The sequence below is a fragment of the Spermophilus citellus genome (genome assembly GCF_964194105.1).
Source record: "Spermophilus citellus genome assembly, chromosome: 8".
Taxonomy (NCBI): domain Eukaryota; kingdom Metazoa; phylum Chordata; class Mammalia; order Rodentia; family Sciuridae; genus Spermophilus; species Spermophilus citellus.
The window spans coordinates 2,431,802-2,449,057 of NC_138189.1; the positions used below are offsets into that span (position 1 = coordinate 2,431,802).

A 17,256-nucleotide genomic window follows, 5' to 3' on the forward strand; every position below is an offset into this window, starting at 1 on the left:
GGGTTGCCTCAAGCCTGGCTGGTTGTGCCTCAGGGAACACTAGCGTGGCATGTTCTGTGGGGGTGTGGCCCAAGCTTGCTGCCCATGCTCCAGCCTGCCCAGGCCACTTGCTCTGCTTCTTGGCAGGGATTGGTGGGCTGGCTGTGCGGTTTAGTAGCCCGAGATCCGTGTCAGTAGTACCAGGAGCTGTGAGCTCTCTCGTGAATGTAGTACCATTTACTTGCCTCATCACACAGGATCCTTACGACATCTCTGAAATATTTCCACTTTCTACTGATGAGGAGGGAACTTAGGTTCCAACAGGCTTTTGTAAAGCCAAGAATGAAAACCCAAGAATGACTTCATTGTCCTTTGCGTTAGGACAGGCTGCTGCATGGTTGGTGATGGTCAGCGCAGCAGCTCACACTTGCAGCTAGATGAGACAATACCATTGTGACCATATTATAGCTAAAGAAGCAGCCTCAAGAGTCCTAAGCAGGAGCCAGGGTATAAACCCAAGATTCTGCCTGAGCTCCGCAAACCTCCTTGTCCCCCTGCCTTAATGACAGCATCATCTCCAACTACTGCCTCCATTAAGCTCCTAGTGTCTTCTGTTAGCTCCCAGCACAGGGCTAGGGAAACTATACAACGCCACCAACCGCTGTCTGCCCTGTGCTGCCTCGGTGCCCTTAGCCTTTTTCTCTTCTCCTGGGTCCCTCCCAGTTTCCCTCGCCTGCCCTGCACCAGCTCCTCCGTCCACAGGCCCTGCCCTCTTCTCTGTCTCAGACAGCTGGTCACTACTGCTGCCAACACCAGTAAGGGAGGCTCCTCTGGGAAGCCCGTCCTCAGTGGTGGAGTACACATCACCATCCAGTGGCTCACACAGTCCAAGGCTGAGTGTGTACTGGGCACACAGCTCTTCCTCCGTGAGGGAATTCAGGCGCCCAGGCTGTTGCCCGTGGCTCTGCTCTTCCCGGGCTGCAGCGCTCTGCCTGACGGGAGGTGGAGAGGGCCTTTTCACCGTAGACCAAAAGTGACCTGTGTCTGTGTCCCTTTTGCTTCTGTTGCTCTGGCAGTGGCTGGTCATGTCCCCATGCCCTACAAGGAGACTGGGAAAATGTCTTCTTGCCTGGGTAACTGCTTCCCAGCCTGGTGGGCAGTTACCAGGTGGAAGCAGCTTGTTTCTTTGTCTTTGTCTTTTTCTTTTTTTTAATATTTATTTTTTCGTTGTAGTTGGACACAACACCTTTGTTTCACTTATTTATCTTTATATGGCTCTGAGGATCGAACCCAGGGTCTCGCACGTGCGAGGCAAGTGCTCTACCACTGAGCCACAGCCCCAGGCCAGCAGCTGGTGAGGAAGTCAGGGAAACCCTGGGGAGGGGAGGGGACAGGCAGTGTCACAACAGTCAGGGGCACTTCAGGTGGAGCTTTCCAGGAGTCTGTCCTCCTGGCACGTCCTGTGTGTTCTTCAGACCTCACTTCCCAGCAAAGTCAGCCCACTTTTTGCAGAGAGGAAAGAGATCCTCCTGGCGAGTGAGTGTCCAGTCTTCCTCTTCTTTGCCTCAAGCCGCTGCCCTCTCCCTGTTCTCCTGCCTTCTTCCTCGTCCTCCTGTGTCTGCTTCCCCATCCTCACACCCTCTGTTCTGTCTTGAGTTTTCCTTTATGTGCTCATTAGGTGGCCATTATGCACTCGTTGCAGCAAACCCAGGAAGGTGGGCTCTCTGCCTCCTCTCCTGCTGGCTCAGACAGCCCAGGTCCACACTACGAACAAGGGGACCTTCTTGCCATTGTTTTCTCAATTGCTGGTCTCCCCCTATTTTTACTGTACAACTTCCAAAAAAAGGAGGGGGAAAAAGGTCTCAGAAGTTTGTTCTGACTGTTCTGCACAGTCGTTTCCCTCTTGGTTCCTGTCCACAGGAGTGTCCCTTGCCCTCTTTTTTATTTTTAGTTTCTGAGAGAGAGAGAGAGTTGGTACTGAGGATGAAACCCTCGGTTGCTGTTCTGCTGAGCAACATCCCCAGCCCTTTTTATTTTGAGACAGGGTCTCACTAAGTTGCTTAGGGCTTCACTAATTTGCTGAAGCTGACCTCAAATTTGTGATCCTTCTTCCTCGGCCTCCTGAACTATTGGGATTATAAGCATGTGCCATCATGCCTGGCTCTCTTGCCCTCTTAAGCAGAAAAGCGGTGTCCCTTCCTGAGTCCTCAGGGATTGTGGAGCCCCCTCTTCCTTCTAAGGCTTCCCATCATCAGCTTCCTCTCTCGTCTTCTCTCTCAGTCGCTCATGTTGCCTTGTTCTCCCTTCTCTGCTTCCTGCCTCTGTCCCTTGATGTGTGACAGGTTATTGCATGCATGGGTGATTCTGTCCCTGACCGTGTGGTCCAGTCACCTGCCTGTCTCATTCTCTTTTCCATCCCCCTTGCAGACGTGGGGCTTGACCTGCTTAGCCTTGAACACAACACTAGCATAGCTACCTTCTCCAAGGCCTCTTCTCCCTGTTCACTAGCTCCACATTTAACAGGAGGATCGTCCAGAACCCCAGCTTTAGTGGCAGCTCCTTCCCCTGCCTTGTGAGCCCCGTCTCACCACCTTCCTTTGTGGCGTGGGGGCCCCGCCCCTGTACAGTCCATCTCCTCTTCATCTGAGCTCTTTTGACCGTGCTCAGCAGTATGGGCAGCAGCAACAGCCCTGCAGCCCCTGCAGGCTCCAGGCCAAGCCCTGAGCTCAGGTTTTGCTCTCCAGTCCCTCTGTCACGTGAGGAGGCCAAGGCCCCAGTCCACCCAAGGAGAGAGTGGTGGAGCCTGCACTGATGCCCAGCCTCTGAGCACAGCTCTAACCTGCTGTCGTCCACTCTTGGCCTTTGTTCTATGCTCTGTGCCCTGGGCCCGTGCTTCTTGTCTCTTGTGTCCCATGCGGTGATGGAGGGCCACGGGGAGGGATGGGGCCAGGCCTAGGCACAACGGAGTGGGCAGTGCTGATTGAGAAGCAGTGCGGAGAAGTCTGGACTCCTTGAGGGGCTGTGACCAGGCGAGCACAGGGCCTCCTGTGTTGTACTGCTGCTTTGTCTCAGCTGTGGTTTTGGTGGGTCATGAAGTAACAGAAGGCTCTAGTCTTTGCCTGTTTCAGGGCCTTTTCACATTTGGGATGTGTTGGAATTGAAAATAAGATTCTGATTCCATCTGTGATGCCGGAGACCCAGCCATGGGGGAGAGCGAAACCCTGACCTCTCTCCTTTTTGTTTCCTGATGTCACCTCACATCCTCTCCCCGCTGTGCTTTGCCCTGCGTGTGTGTCCATCCTTGGGGAGGGCTGGCCCCTGTGAGGCCGTGCAAGGTGAGCTGACTCCAGTGTTCAGCCAAAGGAGGGGTCGTGAGGCTAGTGCTTCCTCCCAGGCCTCCCCAGGTCTGTGCTTGTGTGCAGTGTGGAGGGCGTGGGACTGGTGACTTGGCATGCTCAGTCCCTGGGTATTCTGGGGTCAGCACAGAGGCTACTGCCTGGCTCCCAGCCATTGGTGGCCTGTGAGGAGCACACAGGAGCCTGGGAGTACTGGGGGGCCCGTCTGCTCTCTCTCAGAGCTTGTCATGTTGCCCTGCCTGGCCTCTTGTGGTGTTTGTTTCCTAAGTTCTCAGTAAGCCAGTGAGCAGGAGTGGGTCCCCACCCATATGTCAGGGGCTTAGTGTGTGGAGACCCCCAAATGACCTGAGTTCAAGGAGCTGAGGTACCATTGGCACCTCCTTCTGCACAGTTTCGTCCAGACCTTGTAGCACCTGCCTTGAGCTGCTGGAGAACCTGGTGGTGCCCGTGGGGGCAGGCAGTGGGGAAGTATGGACATTTGTGGGCCAGCCCAGTAAATGAGCACAGTGTCTATTTCTGCTTAGAAAAGTGACAGTTCTCTAAGTGTCAAGTGTCAAGGAAAGGGTTGTGTGTCTGTCTTTTGTATGCAAAGTCTTCACATAGCTACCTGGTGTTGGACTACGATGAACATCAAAGATGTTTCTCTGTAATCAGTTGTATTATGTTTGGTTCTAGGAATGTTCCGGCGAATCACAGCTGCTGCCACAAGACTCTTCACCAGTGACGGCTGTGAGGGCAGTTTCTACAGCCTGGAGGGCCTGAACGGGCGTGTGCGCTCCATGGTGCCCACGCACCCAGCCCTGGTGTTGCTCTGGTGTCAGATCCTGTTGCTCGTCAATCACACAGACCACCGCTGGTGGGCAGAAGTGCAGCAGACACCCAAGTAGGTGCATGTCCCTGAGCTTAGGGTGTGGCCTGATGCTAGTGGGTGCTGCGCCGCCCGAGGCTTGGCTGCAGCCGCGGCAGAGGCCCTTTCATGTCCATGCTCTGTGGGGCTCTGAGGGCTTTTGGCCGCCCAGGCTGGTCTTTCCTTGCAGGCTCTGTGTTGTGGGGATGTGCTCACCACAGGTGTTCAGAGTAGCAACTGCTTTTTCAGTATGATTTTCTTCTTCTTTTAAATTTTTGTACTTGTAGATGAACAGCATGCCTTTATTTTGTCTGTGTGTTTATTTTTATGTGGTACTGAGGATTGGACCCAGTGCCCAACACATGCTAGGCAAGTGCTCTGCCACTGAGCTACAGCCCCAGCCCATGGTTTTCTTTGACAAGCTCTCCAACACTGTTCCATCTGCCGGGTTGCTCTTGCCAGGCAGTGTCCCTCCTGCTAGGTCCTGTCACTCGAATTGGTTCCTTAACCAGGCATGTTGCAATGTCTTAACTTCATTATGAGTGAAATGTGGTTCTGCTTATTCTTAGATAATGAAGTAATTATTTAGCAAATTTCAAAGCTATTTGGAAATATCTTATTATTTTTTTTATCATTCAAAAAAAACTAAGTTTCTGATTGTGGGTGGCCTCTTTTTGCAAAAAGTATTTAGCTTTAAGCCTCAGTGTTCAGGTGCTTCCTCCCTCACACATCTGAACGTGCTTGGACATAAAGCTGTGAGCCCTGCTGAGTCCTCAGCACAGTTTCTGTAAGACGCAGGAAGAGTGCAAGTGTGGTCCTCTGCCTGGCTCGGAGGCCCCGGGCTGCCATCCAGGCCCTCCAGCTCGGCCTCCCTGTTGAGAGGCTTGATGGCCCCTCTGTTCTGTGTCATGGGGTCTGCAAAGGAAAAAGAGACGCCGCTTCCCACCCACGTGCTCATCACTCAGTGGGGGAGACAGACCCATGACAGCATCTGAAATGTTCGAAGGATGTCTTAGACCTGCCGCAGTAACTGAACACTAAGAGCCAGCAGACAGGAAGCCAGGGTTGCTGGGTTTTGTGCTTCTTAAACATGTGTGCGCTTTGGGTAGGGAGTGAATAGGGCAAGAATCAGAGGCAGTATCTGGCCAAGGCCTGGGAATCTGTTTCCACCAGACTTCTGACAGTGCAGTGCTGCCGATCCCTGGACCCGCTGAGCAGGAGGGGTGCCTCAACGACATGACAGTGCAGTCCTCAGACACCTCTCTCCACCAGGCCCAATGACCAGGGCCCCAAGAGCCTTTTAACAGGTTCTCAGGAGAACCCAGTAGGAACACCCAGGATTGAGGCGTACTGGGCGAGATGGAGGGGCAGAGCCTGGGTTAGCTGTGGGTGAGGTGGCGTGGGTTTGGGGGAGGCAGGAAGAAAGTGAGGTGTCCACAGCCCGTCCAGCCCTGCTTCTCCCCATTGGTGGTCAGCAGATGGGACAGGAAGCACACTGTAGTTTGTTCAGAGGAGATGGCAGCCTGAACCTAGCTGATGGTGAGCAGGCACCCCTTCCACCCCTTCCACTAGGGCTCCTGAGACCCATTGCCACATTAGGTGGAAAGGAACAGGCAGGACAAGCCAGTGCCCTTTTAAGATGCAGGTGATGTTGTGGTCCCTGGGTCCCAGTCAGCCAGAAAGGACATTGCTGGGCAGTTAGAAATGTGAAGGCAAGGCTGGGAGGTGCTCTCAGGAGGCATTTGCTCAGGGGTTCAGTGTGGCCTGCCCTGAAGGACACTTGCTCTCATGTGGCCTGGGTGTGCAGTGTGTGGTTCTCCTGGGAGCAGGTGTGGTGCTTGTGTGGGCTGTGGTGTGGTGTGGTGTGGTGAGGTCGGCTCAGCACACGTGTGAGAGCATGCTCATGAACTCTGTGCTGCGTCTCGTTGAAGGAAGAGCATGTGGCTGTTCAGTGGCTCCTTCCAACTTTTCTGTTGGTTCAAAGTTTTCAAAATAAAAATTGAGGAGAGAAGATGATGAGAGAAGGGACCTCTTAGCAATGGTAGGCAGCTCTCTGGCTTGCTTTAGAGGGGAGTAGAGCCACGAGCAGCAGGGTCACCAGAGAGGACTTCCAGTGAGAAAAGCAGTGGCATGGGTGATCCAGGGTGACAGGTTTGAGCCCATAGAAGAGGGTCATCTTTGAGATGGCAAGACTGGGTGGGTCTAGGCACAAATGTTAGTTGATTGTGCTTGCTTATTGCTAGTGTTTTAGAGTTGAATTTTACGGTTTTTTGTCCCTTGCCCTCCAGATACTAATAAAGACAGATTGTCCCTTCAGTATGACAGCAAAGCTGTCACTGCTGGGTTCTTAGCCCAGCATGCCTTCCTAGGGCACCCTGCCCTGGCTTCTCTTTATTGAGTTAGGTCTCTGTCTGCTCTCACGCCAGCCTGTGCCCCTTCTGTGGAAGTGTCAGGGCTATACTTAGACCGGTGTTCGTGTTAGTATCTGTATCCCCCTCTAGACTGTGAGCCCCAGCAGGGCAGGACCTGTTTCTGGGTTTGAACCCCCATGTATCCCCAGCAGAACCTGAGTCAGTGACCCTAGGAGCAGAAGCAGTCATGGTTACTGGTAGAGTCCTTTTGCATGTAGGTGGACAGTCACTGTCTGGTGCCCACATTCTGGGTGGGGACTGCTTTCCAGGAAGGGTACCACTTGTCCAGCGTGTGGCAATGCACAGGAACCCCCATTCTACCGTTTTCCTTGTCACTGGCTAGACTGTCGATCCTGATATACTGTATTTTGTTGCTTCAACACAGTTTTCTCTGGCCCTCCTTCTCCCTTGATTGGGCAGTTGGGCTGCTGTGCAGCTCTTAGGCCACATGGTAGTGTGGCTCCAGGAAGTCCCCACATGAGCTCTGCTCTCTACCTTCCTTTCAGGACTCTGTCACCATGGATTTGATTATTTTTTATCTGTCTCACTTTTGACTGAACTGTGAGAGTCCTGACCCCACTGTGGCTCATGTGGGAGTGGTGTTGGGTCACAGTCCACACATGGGCCACTTCCAGCTCAAGTGCTCAGGTGCTGTCAGCCTGGATTTGCAGCCCACGTGTGCCAACAGCACTGTTTGGGGACTTGCACTGCTACAGATTGGGGGTAAATTTGTTTGATCTTGGGCCTCCTAAGCATCTGCTGCCTGCTGTCTGAATCACAAATGCCGGCTGCTCTCCTTCGGAGGATGTTGTGACTTGTGAGTTTAAGTCATGTGGAGCCACTGCAGAAGGGTGGGTTTTGTATTTGACAGTTTTTTGACGTGACTTGGAGTAAAATGCCCTCTTTTGTACCAGCTGTAGTCAGGTAACAAGCACAATCATCACTTCAAGCAGGTCCCTCTTGTCCTTTTGTAGCCCCCCTCCTGCTTTCCCTGGTGACTGCTGATGCACACCTCTCCCTCTAGCCTGGCACAGAATTCCCTGGACATGGAGATCTCACTGTGAGGTCTTTTGAGTGTGGCTTCTCAGGGGAAAAACTGAAGTGGCCATTAAATTTTTTTATCTGTAGAATGTTTTATACTGGTTGTCTTCTAAATCCTGAGGGGCTTACAGGAAAAGTTGACAGTTGCAGAATGTTCTTGCCCTCATGGAACCCCCATCCACACTGAGCCTTGGCAGGACATGGCACAGGCTTTTTGCTACCCTGGGAAGGGTGTGGTCCCTGGTCAGGCATTGAAGTCAGAGCAGCAGTTTGGGAGTGTGCCAACATGGTGTTTTAAATATTTTGGCTAGAATTAAGAGCCTCAAGTTTATAATTCCCATTTGTTTAGAAAGAAAAAGATGTAGTGAGAAATAAATGTGAAGTGCAATTACCCATTAGTGGAATGAAATGCTAGGTCTGGATTACTGAAAGTGTCTGTTTCACTCAGTGTCTAGAATGACTTGTCAGAGACGAGGATCAGGGTAACCAACACAGTGCACTCTCAGCACACCTCTCTCCCCTCCTAGGAGACACAGTCTGTCCTGTACCAAGTCGCTTAGTCCCCAGATAACTGGTGAGGAGGAGGAGTCAGACTCGGCAGCCCAACTTGGAATGTGCAATAGAGAAGTCGTGCGGAGAGGGGCGCTGATTCTCTTCTGTGATTATGTCGTAAGTTTGGAACCGCCTGCACGGGGTGGGGAGAGGGGCCGTGTGGAAGGTGCTGTGTGGACCCTCTGCCCGCCATGCCTCCACTCCCTTGAAACTGAAAATCAAAAGTACTGTCTAATAATTCACCGTGACGTGATGAGGACCCGCCTTCCCTCTGCTGGGTGTCTCAGCTGGCCTTCGTAGGCTGTCACTCACCATCACTCATTCAGCAAATCCACAGCAGCTGCTCTGTGCCTGACATAACGCTGAGGATTTTACTTAATTTGAGGGAAGCAATGAAATAATACATAAATTCAAAAAAAAGCCTTAGATTGACCATAATGGGATCCGATTAAAAATTTTTCTGGAAGTCAGGCATGGTGGTGCAGGAGGATCATAAGTTCAGAGCCAGCCTCAGCAACTTAGTGAGGCCCTAAGCAACTTAGCAAGACCCTGTCTCTAAATCAAATATCACAAGGGGTGGAGGTGAGGCTCAGTGGATAAGTGCCCCTGGGGTCTGTGCTTAGCAGGGAAGGTGTTAAATGGTCAACATTATATTTTAAATAGATTGCTGTTTGAATGCCATTCTTTTAAAAATGATTACTATTGTGGTGTTTTAACCATAAAACTAACATCACACATTTAAAGTACAAAAAACCAAAATAAGCAGAAGGAAATAAAGGCTCCTTTAAGTGTGTTGCTCCAGGATGACTGGCTGTCTCGTCCTGCGCTGGAGTTTCTATACTAGTTACTTGGTAAAAGCATGAGTGTTCCTCTTATGAGCTAGGCCTCTGGGTTGTGCTGTCCCCATAGCAAGACGGGGATGAACAGTCTGGGTCAGTAGGGGCCGTGGCTTCACTGGGAAGCTACTGTGCACCTTCCTTTTGGTGTGGCCGATTATCAATCCTCACGTTTTGCTTAACATTCATTCTTGAGGTTGAAATAGTTTTCCTGTCTTGTTCCACTTTTGAGAAATAATTATATAATGCTGCTTTTCACAGATGTAATAAAAAGAGGCAATACTGTCATATGATCCCAAATGTCAAGGAATTTATCATGTTTTGGTTTCTGCCTGCAAAAATTTTGAATTAAGATTAAGGGGTTACACATGTGTTTACAAATGGACGTGTCTTATTTTCTTGTAAATCTTGAGTGAAATTTCTTCTGTGTAATGTGTGGGAATCCCTTCATCTTTTAGATTCAGGAATTCTATCAAAAATGTGGCAGGTATAGTGAATTTTTTTTTACATTGAAATGTTGCAAAATTGGAGACCAAGTAAGTGGAGAGGGAATACCCCTTGCTGGGCCAGCCTAAAGTCTGGAAGGGGGCAGCAGGCGTTGGTCAGGGAGTGTCCCTGGATCCTGTGCATACCGTCACTGCAGGCCACTCCTGCTGTTCCTGCAGCCTGGATCACACTCGGCCCATGGCGGGCCTCCCTTTGACCTCTCCATGGAAAGGAGCCCAGGTTCTGTTTATTCTCTCTCCTTCCTGTGCCGGTGTCCCCAGGAGCAGGACTTCTGCAGTGGGTTCTGACTTCACATGGCCTCTGCCTCTGTGTGTGATTGGAGGTGGTGGGCTCTGTGCTGTGGCCACTTTCCTGCCGCCTCAGCCACTGTGTTCAGACGGCTGTTACTTTCAGTGAGGCAGGTTTGTGTGTGGAATCTGCCCTCTCCTTCCTGCCCTGTCTGCCTGTCCTCTTATCTACTGGGAAACAGACGTTGCATCGCTCTCTCCCAGTGTCAGAACCTGCATGACTCGGAGCACTTAACGTGGCTCATCGTGAATCACATTCAGGATCTGATCAGCCTGTCGCATGAACCTCCAGTGCAGGACTTCATTAGTGCCATTCATCGGAATTCTGCTGCTAGTGGTCTTTTCATCCAGGCCATTCAGTCTCGTTGTGAAAATCTTTCAGCTGTAAGTCTTCATTGCCAGTCAGTTTTTCTGCCTTAAAAATGGAGTCCTGGAATTTTTTAAGTGCTAATTTCCAGTTGGCAAAGTAATCAGCTCCTGTTCTTCTCTTAAACATTAGCCAACCACTCTGAAGAAAACGCTCCAGTGCTTGGAAGGCATCCACCTCAGCCAGTCAGGCGCAGTGCTCACACTGTACGTGGACAGGCTCCTGTGCACCCCTTTCCGTGCTCTGGCTCGCATGGTTGACACCCTGGCCTGTCGCCGGGTAGAAATGCTTTTGGCTGCAAATTTACAGGTACTGAGAAAAATATTGATGCTTATTTATATTAGAACTTGGCAGATAGAGTAAGCAGAACATTAAGCTGGGTTTTTCTCTATCAGCCTGGTCTTGATATGGCCACAGATGGGAACACGTATGCCTTGTGCAAACCTGTCATTCTGTGTATGTCTGATCCAACTGCTTCTGGTCTGTCCTTGCTATGACAAACTCTACATACCAGTTTGTCCTTTTTAAATGAGCATGAGATCATTATGGCCCCTGTCATATTACAAATCCATTGATGTGTTCTTGTTTATTTAGAGCAGCACGGCCCAGTTGCCAGTGGAAGAACTGAACAGAATCCAGGAACACCTCCAGAGCAGTGGGCTTGCACAGAGGTAATGCTGCAACATAGCAGTGCCTATGTTCAGATAAACCAGGCTATAAAGACTTAGACTGGCACAGGAGCAAGTTCACAGGCTGAGAAAACAACATGCCCTTTAGGTGGGTTTATTGCAGCAGTGGCACAATAGAAAGACTTCCTGAATTTTTTATAGAAACAACTGGCAGTTTCAACACCTGTTGCCCACATGGGGGGTAGCCTGCCACATGTCAGTGTCTGAGGGTAGCAGATATTTCTGTTACCTCTATGGTAAAAGGGAATCTGAGTTACCACCTGCATAATCTAATCACTAGATAAGAGTGGATGAATCTGAAAGCATGACTTGATTCTTGGCTTTTGTTACATCCACATCTTGTTAAAATGTTGTCTCTTCAGCTAGGCACAGTGGGACATGCCTGTAATCCCAGCTTCTCAGGAAGCTGAAGCAGGAGGATCTCAAGTTCAAGACCAACCTCAGCAACTTAACAAGACCCTATCTCAAAACAAAACAAAAAAGTTTGAAAGGCTGAATGTAGCTCAGTTGTAAAGTGCACCTGGGTATAATCCCCAGTGCAAAATATCTATGTGTGTATTTATACATATATGTTCGTAACTGTTCAGTCCCCTAATTCTGTTTGCAAGACTTTTAGAATCCTTTATCACAAATATTTTCATCTGTAAGATATGTCCATGGCTGCAAAATAAATTGAGAGGAGCTTTTACCTCTTTTCTTGACCCATATGTGTGGGGAGAGCACATGTGGAAGAGAGAGGGAGAAAATAATTTTGCCATGATTTCAGTCTAAAGGAGGGGTCTTGCTGAGGGTGTTTTTAAATAGGACAGTGTGCAGTGGGTGACTCTTTAGTCTGCAGGGCCGAGTGATGATGGCCAACTGGCACTCATGGGACATGCAGCAGAGCAGACTGATGAGTTTTGACCCTAGACCCAATTGCCAGCCCAATTGAAGAAGATTGTAAAAGTTTGTAAATACCTTGGGCCAGATCAGGTGATTCTTTTATGAAATGTCCATGTATAATGATATACGCGGCATCTTTCTGAGGGATTAAATGGAAGAGTTTGTGTACTTGGATCTTAGATGATCTTTTGCTTATATTAATAATGCCTTCATTAATTGTCACACCTTTTGTTGCCTGTTACAAGATATAAGTGAAAGTTTGTGGTGTAAGCTGTGGTAATTAAAGGATCAGGGCCTCTGTTTGTGCTGTGGCCTGCTGTGGCCTGCGGTGAAGAGGAAGTCTGAGCAGAGTGCGTATCGCCTTAAGGAGCCTCTACCTCCCTTCCTTATGTGCTTCCAGAAGCCAACAGACTAGAAGGCAAACCTCACTGTGGTTTCATTTGTGTTTGTGTTTCAGACACCAAAGACTCTATTCCCTGCTGGACAGGTTCCGTCTCTCCACTGTACAAGACTCTCTTAGCCCCTTGCCCCCAGTCACCTCGCACCCCTTAGACGGGGATGGACACATGCCATTGGAAACAGTGAGTCCAGACAAAGTAAGTGTCTATGTCCTTATGTAGTGCTCGTGCACACGGAGGCACTGATGCCTCTGTTTACCTGTGTCAAGTGTAAAGTGTTCAGGGGCTCAGTGTATGCAGGATGTGCCGATGCTTGGCCTTGGCAGCTCTGATTGGGGACTGGGGTGGAGACATTTGGGAACCTTTAAAGCCCTAATGAGAGAGGCTACACTGACATGGGATTCCTATGGCAGGAGGTCGACCGTAGCCTCCCTCCGTGTTCCAACACCTTCTCCTTCCTGTGAATTGACACCAGCCCTGGTGTGTTGTCATTACTTCATCACTCACCTCAGAGTTAGGGACCATCTGGGGACTTGGGAGAGATAAACTGAGATCTCAAAAACCAGCACCTGAGTGGAGGCAGACGCAGGTTCTGTCCTGCACTCTTAGGCTCTCTTTCTTCTCAGCCCTGGCTGCTGGGGAGAGTTGAACGAAGCAGATACTCAATGACGGTTTGTGCAGTGTCAGGGAGTGGGCAGAGGGGAGGGTCGCTAGCCCTCAGTACTTCTGCTGAGTTTGCAAGGACTACTGGAAGTTGTTCAGGTGGAGGGGAGAAGGTGAGTGTCCCAGCAGGAGCAGCAACTGTAAAGGAAAGACCTGTGCTTTGGCAAGCTGCAGACACAGGGTACGCTGGCAGCCCGTGAGGCCAGCCTGGGGCCTAGTGTAACCAGGGCTCAGTCCAGCCCAGGGGAGCAGAAGCCTCTGGGTGCCTGTCTGACCACATTCCTTTTCCTGTCTTTTTTATCTTCCCAGGACTGGTATATTCGCCTTGTCAGGTCCCAGTGTTGGGCCAAGTCGGACACCGCGCTGCTAGAAGGTGCAGAACTAGTGAATCGCATTCCTGCCGAAGACATGAGCAGCTTCATGATGAGCTCGGTGGGCGAGCAGCGGGAAGTGGGAACTCTCTAGCTTGTGCTTGGTTTCTCTCAACTTCACGCAGCTGACTGACTGCAGCACATAGGGGGCTCTCACCCAGAATGGGACAGTGCTGGGGTGGGCACTCTTGGGAGCCAGAGTTTTTTCAGCTAAATTAGAATCAAAGAGGAATGTGGTTTTTAACTCGCCTTACGTGCATTTAAAGGAAATGTGGGTGTCCACAGACTGCAGTCAGGTCATCATTGGTGCCATAATGCTGTGCTATTTGGGAAATTGACCTTTAGTGGTAAAGCTCCCCCCAACCCCACGTAGAAGAGCTACAGTGAAAAATCAACAAAGACTTGGTCCAAAATCAGTTTACTACAGTTCAATTTATCTTAAAATCCATGCAGTCAAAGCTGATTTACTGAATGATGAATTTGCTTAGTGACTAAATTTATTGGATTTTCCGAATTTGCTAATTGGCCTCTTAACAGCTTTAAAGGTTCTGGCTACAAACTACAAGAATGTTGGGTTTTAGGCACTGCTCATGAAATACATTTTTCTGAATATTAAACTAAGATTGATGTTCTACCTGAGTAATTAGACCCCCCCATCCTTAAATGGCTAAAAAGAAATTAATAAAACACACAGTACAAATTACTGAATGAAATGCTTTTTCCAAGCACCACTTGGCATTTCTGTGCCCCTCTACCCTATACACACTGCCTTTGCACATCTTTTGCAAACTGCAGGAGTGCTTGGTACTGCACTAATTTCTTGGATGGCACATTAGTCTTGATGTTGTTGCTTTATCAATTAAAATTTGTACCCCGGCTGAGCACAAAGGCACATGCTTGTAATCCCAGTGACTTGGGAGGCTGAGGTAGGAGAGTAGCAAGTTCAAGGCCAGCCTGGGCAACTTAGTGAGGCCCTAAGCAACTTAGTAGGACCATATCTCAGAATGGGGGAGGGCAGGAAAAAAAAAACTTTAAAAGGTCTGGGAACTTAGCTTAGTAGTAAAGTATTCCTAGGTTCAATCTCTAGCATCACCCCCTAAAAAATAAATAAATAAAGTACCCCAAAGAGACCAGAAATAATTTTACTGAGCAAAGGTTGAATGGAATTGTTCTTATATTTATAATAGATATATATTCTTAAAGCATTCCTTGTGGTATATTAATCTGTATTATCTCAAAAACACTTGTGTTGACTTTGATTTTTTGTTTTTCTTGCCTAGTTGAAAGCATATAATCTTTGCTATGGTTTGTCTAACCTTCACTGCTCTGATTTCAGGAGTTCAACCTAAACCTGTTGGCTCCATGTTTAAGCCTTGGCATGAGTGAAATTGCTGGTGGCCAGAAGAGTCCCCTTTTCAAAGCAGCCCGGGGAGTGACTCTGGACCATGTGACCAGCATCGTTCAGCGGCTTCCTACTGTCCATCAAGTCTTCCAGCCCTTCCAGCCCGCAGAGCCCACGGCCTATTGGAATAAGCTGAACGATCTATTTGGTAATTTTAAATAAAAACTTGTTTTATTTTTAAAAAGTGTTACAGGGCCAGCTTAGTGTTTTGCACCAAGCAAGTATACAAACAGCACTGCAGATCAAAAGTCAGGTCAGTTGCAAAGTGTTTGCTTTGCATTTGCAAAGCCTTGGATTCCATCCCCAGTTCCAAAAAAAAAACAAATAGTAACTGGAGGGCTGGGTTGTGGTTCAGTGGTAGATTGCTTGCCTAGCATGTATAAGGCCCTGGGTTTGATCTCCAGCACCATATAAAATAAAGGTATTGTGTCCGTCTACAAATAAATATATATATATTAAAAAAAATAACTAGAAAACAGCATCAGTGTTCATAGCTTTAAAATTTTTTTCTGTGCACTTGCCACTTAGCTTCTTGTGGGTATTAGTCAGTGTCCCAGGTGTTTCAGGAAGACTGGGTGGTTCCTCAGGGAAGTGCACATGCAGAAGCATGTGCAGTCATGGGCGTGTTGCAGGTGTGCCACCTGGGTGGGACATCTGGAGCGCTTTTCAGTCCTCACAGAATTGTTTGGCTGCTTCTGAAAGTGAAGGGCTATGCAGGGTTGCAGCCGCCCATGGAGGTCTCGTGTTTCAGGGGATGCTGCATTGTACCAGTCCCTGACCACACTGGCCCGGGCCCTGGCACAGTACTTGGTGGTGATCTCCAAAGTGCCTCTCCATTTGCAACTTCCTTCTGAGAAGGAGAGGGACACGGTAAAGTTCGTGGTGATGACCATGGAGGTAAGAGCAGCTCCAGAATTTGCTGTGGGGAGGGAACGTGACTAGCACTGAGAATGAGGCCGTTCTATTTGAACCAAGAGCTCTGAGCAGTCTGGCTGGCTCCTCCCATCCTCATGAAGTCAGCGCGTATCTTCAGGTCCTGTTTGCCTGACCTCACCAAGTGCCTTCATCCCTCACTGCACTATTTCCCCAGGGACCATGGAGGTCAGCAAGATGCTTTCTCATCCTTGTGCTGCAGACCTAATGTGCACCTGAATTTTTAACAATTTGGTCAGTGTGTTGCATCTTAAACCAGTCAGTAAATCAGGGTGTTTCAGGCATAGGGCAAACATTATCCCCTAAAGTATGTATGCCCTCTGGGCACATTGCCTTTCCATACCACTGCCTATCTCCCTCAGGCACCAGAGATTGGCCATCCTAAGCAAGGAGCTGCCACATCACACAAGGAAAGGGCCATCCCAACGGGATGCATGCGTCAGTCATGAAGCAGTGAGGAAGTACCACTCTGAGACAGGCTGAGTCAGGTGGTCCACGACACTATCCTTAGCCTAAAGGGAGGCTAAAAAAGCAGAAGGAGCTTGCAGTACAGACAGTAGCACCAGGCATACCCTATGCCTCGTGTGTAGGACAGAGCACTACACCTGCATCTTTGCATTAGGTTCTCACACGAAACCTGTGTAGTGGGCTCTTTATGCCCAATTCACAGATGAAGAGAGCAAGGCTTGGAGAGGGTCAGGGACTTAGCCAGGCTAGCCCAGCATTTGAATATAGGTCCTGCTGTTCCCATAACCCACCCCTTCAACTTAGCTTCATGACTGACAGGTAAGGTCTGTGCTGCAGAGGCCCTGGAGAAGAGCCTCTGTCCAGAGATGCCGGGGCCCAGGAGAGGTTGCTAGAGGCGCTGAGGGAAAGACATGTGCAGAAAGGTGTGGGTACTCTGGAAGAGGGAGCTAGGAACTTTGAGGGGTAGGCAGGTCAGGATTAAATGTAGGGAGTAGAGGATGGCAGCCTGGGAATAGCTGGGCCAGTGCCGTCCTTCCAAGGTCTTCTGGACTCCTGGCCTCTTGGTCTTTGCTCTGTCCCCTCCCACCATGAATGGCACTGCCTGCCTAAGGCCCTGGAGGCAGGAAGAACGGGGTGGATGTTCTCTGACACATGCTTCCCTTTAGGCCCTGTCGTGGCATCTGATCCACGAGCAGATCCCTCTAAGTCTGGACCTCCAAGCAGGGCTGGACTGCTGCTGCCTGGCCCTGCAGCTACCTGGCCTTTGGAGTGTGATCTCCTCCGCAGAGTTTGTGACCCACGCCTGCTCCCTCATCCACTGCGTGCGATTCCTCCTGGAAGCCAGTGAGTCCATGTCCCCAGCAGTGTATCTGCTCTTTAATGTTTTTACTTTGTGCCAACTATTTACATGAGCTAAGTAAGACTTGGGGTAAAGAAGTGTGTCTCTGTCTCTTCACCTCCAGAACCTAAGCATCTACACTAGAATCAACTCAAATTTGCTATTCTAATCATTTTGTTTAGATTTTGGATTTGAAGCTTTCAGAAAAATGCTTCTAAGCTTCACGTGCCTGTGATCTCTGGTCTTAGTGGACCATGTCATGTTTTTAGCCTTAAGTGATTGTAAAATTAGTAAGATTATATTCAAAAGATGATTGTCTCCTGTTAGAGTTGAATGCATATTTCTATATACTGCATTGTAACATTAATATATCGTAAAATAAAAGCAATTCATCCTTTTCAAGGAATAGTATTCTTAACAAGGAGTCAT

At 49.3% G+C, this 17,256-nt stretch overlaps 1 protein-coding gene across 2 annotated transcripts in view; it reads left to right on the plus strand.

The window, feature by feature from the left end:
* Window positions 1–17,256, plus strand: part of HTT (huntingtin) — a 145,896-nt gene that overhangs the window by 102,700 nt on the left and 25,940 nt on the right. For both annotated transcript variants that reach the window (XR_014023355.1, XM_081304714.1), the window contains exons 41-50: window positions 4,011–4,218; window positions 8,162–8,303; window positions 10,021–10,200; window positions 10,316–10,492; window positions 10,778–10,854; window positions 12,212–12,350; window positions 13,125–13,247; window positions 14,523–14,736; window positions 15,340–15,485; window positions 16,655–16,832. Coding sequence is in view for 1 of the 2 variants with exons in the window: in XM_081304714.1 (XP_081160840.1) it covers window positions 4,011–4,218; window positions 8,162–8,303; window positions 10,021–10,200; window positions 10,316–10,492; window positions 10,778–10,854; window positions 12,212–12,350; window positions 13,125–13,247; window positions 14,523–14,736; window positions 15,340–15,485; window positions 16,655–16,832 (1,584 nt within the window). In the remaining variant the exon portion in view is untranslated. The remainder of the gene's footprint in view (window positions 1–4,010; window positions 4,219–8,161; window positions 8,304–10,020; window positions 10,201–10,315; window positions 10,493–10,777; window positions 10,855–12,211; window positions 12,351–13,124; window positions 13,248–14,522; window positions 14,737–15,339; window positions 15,486–16,654; window positions 16,833–17,256) is intronic.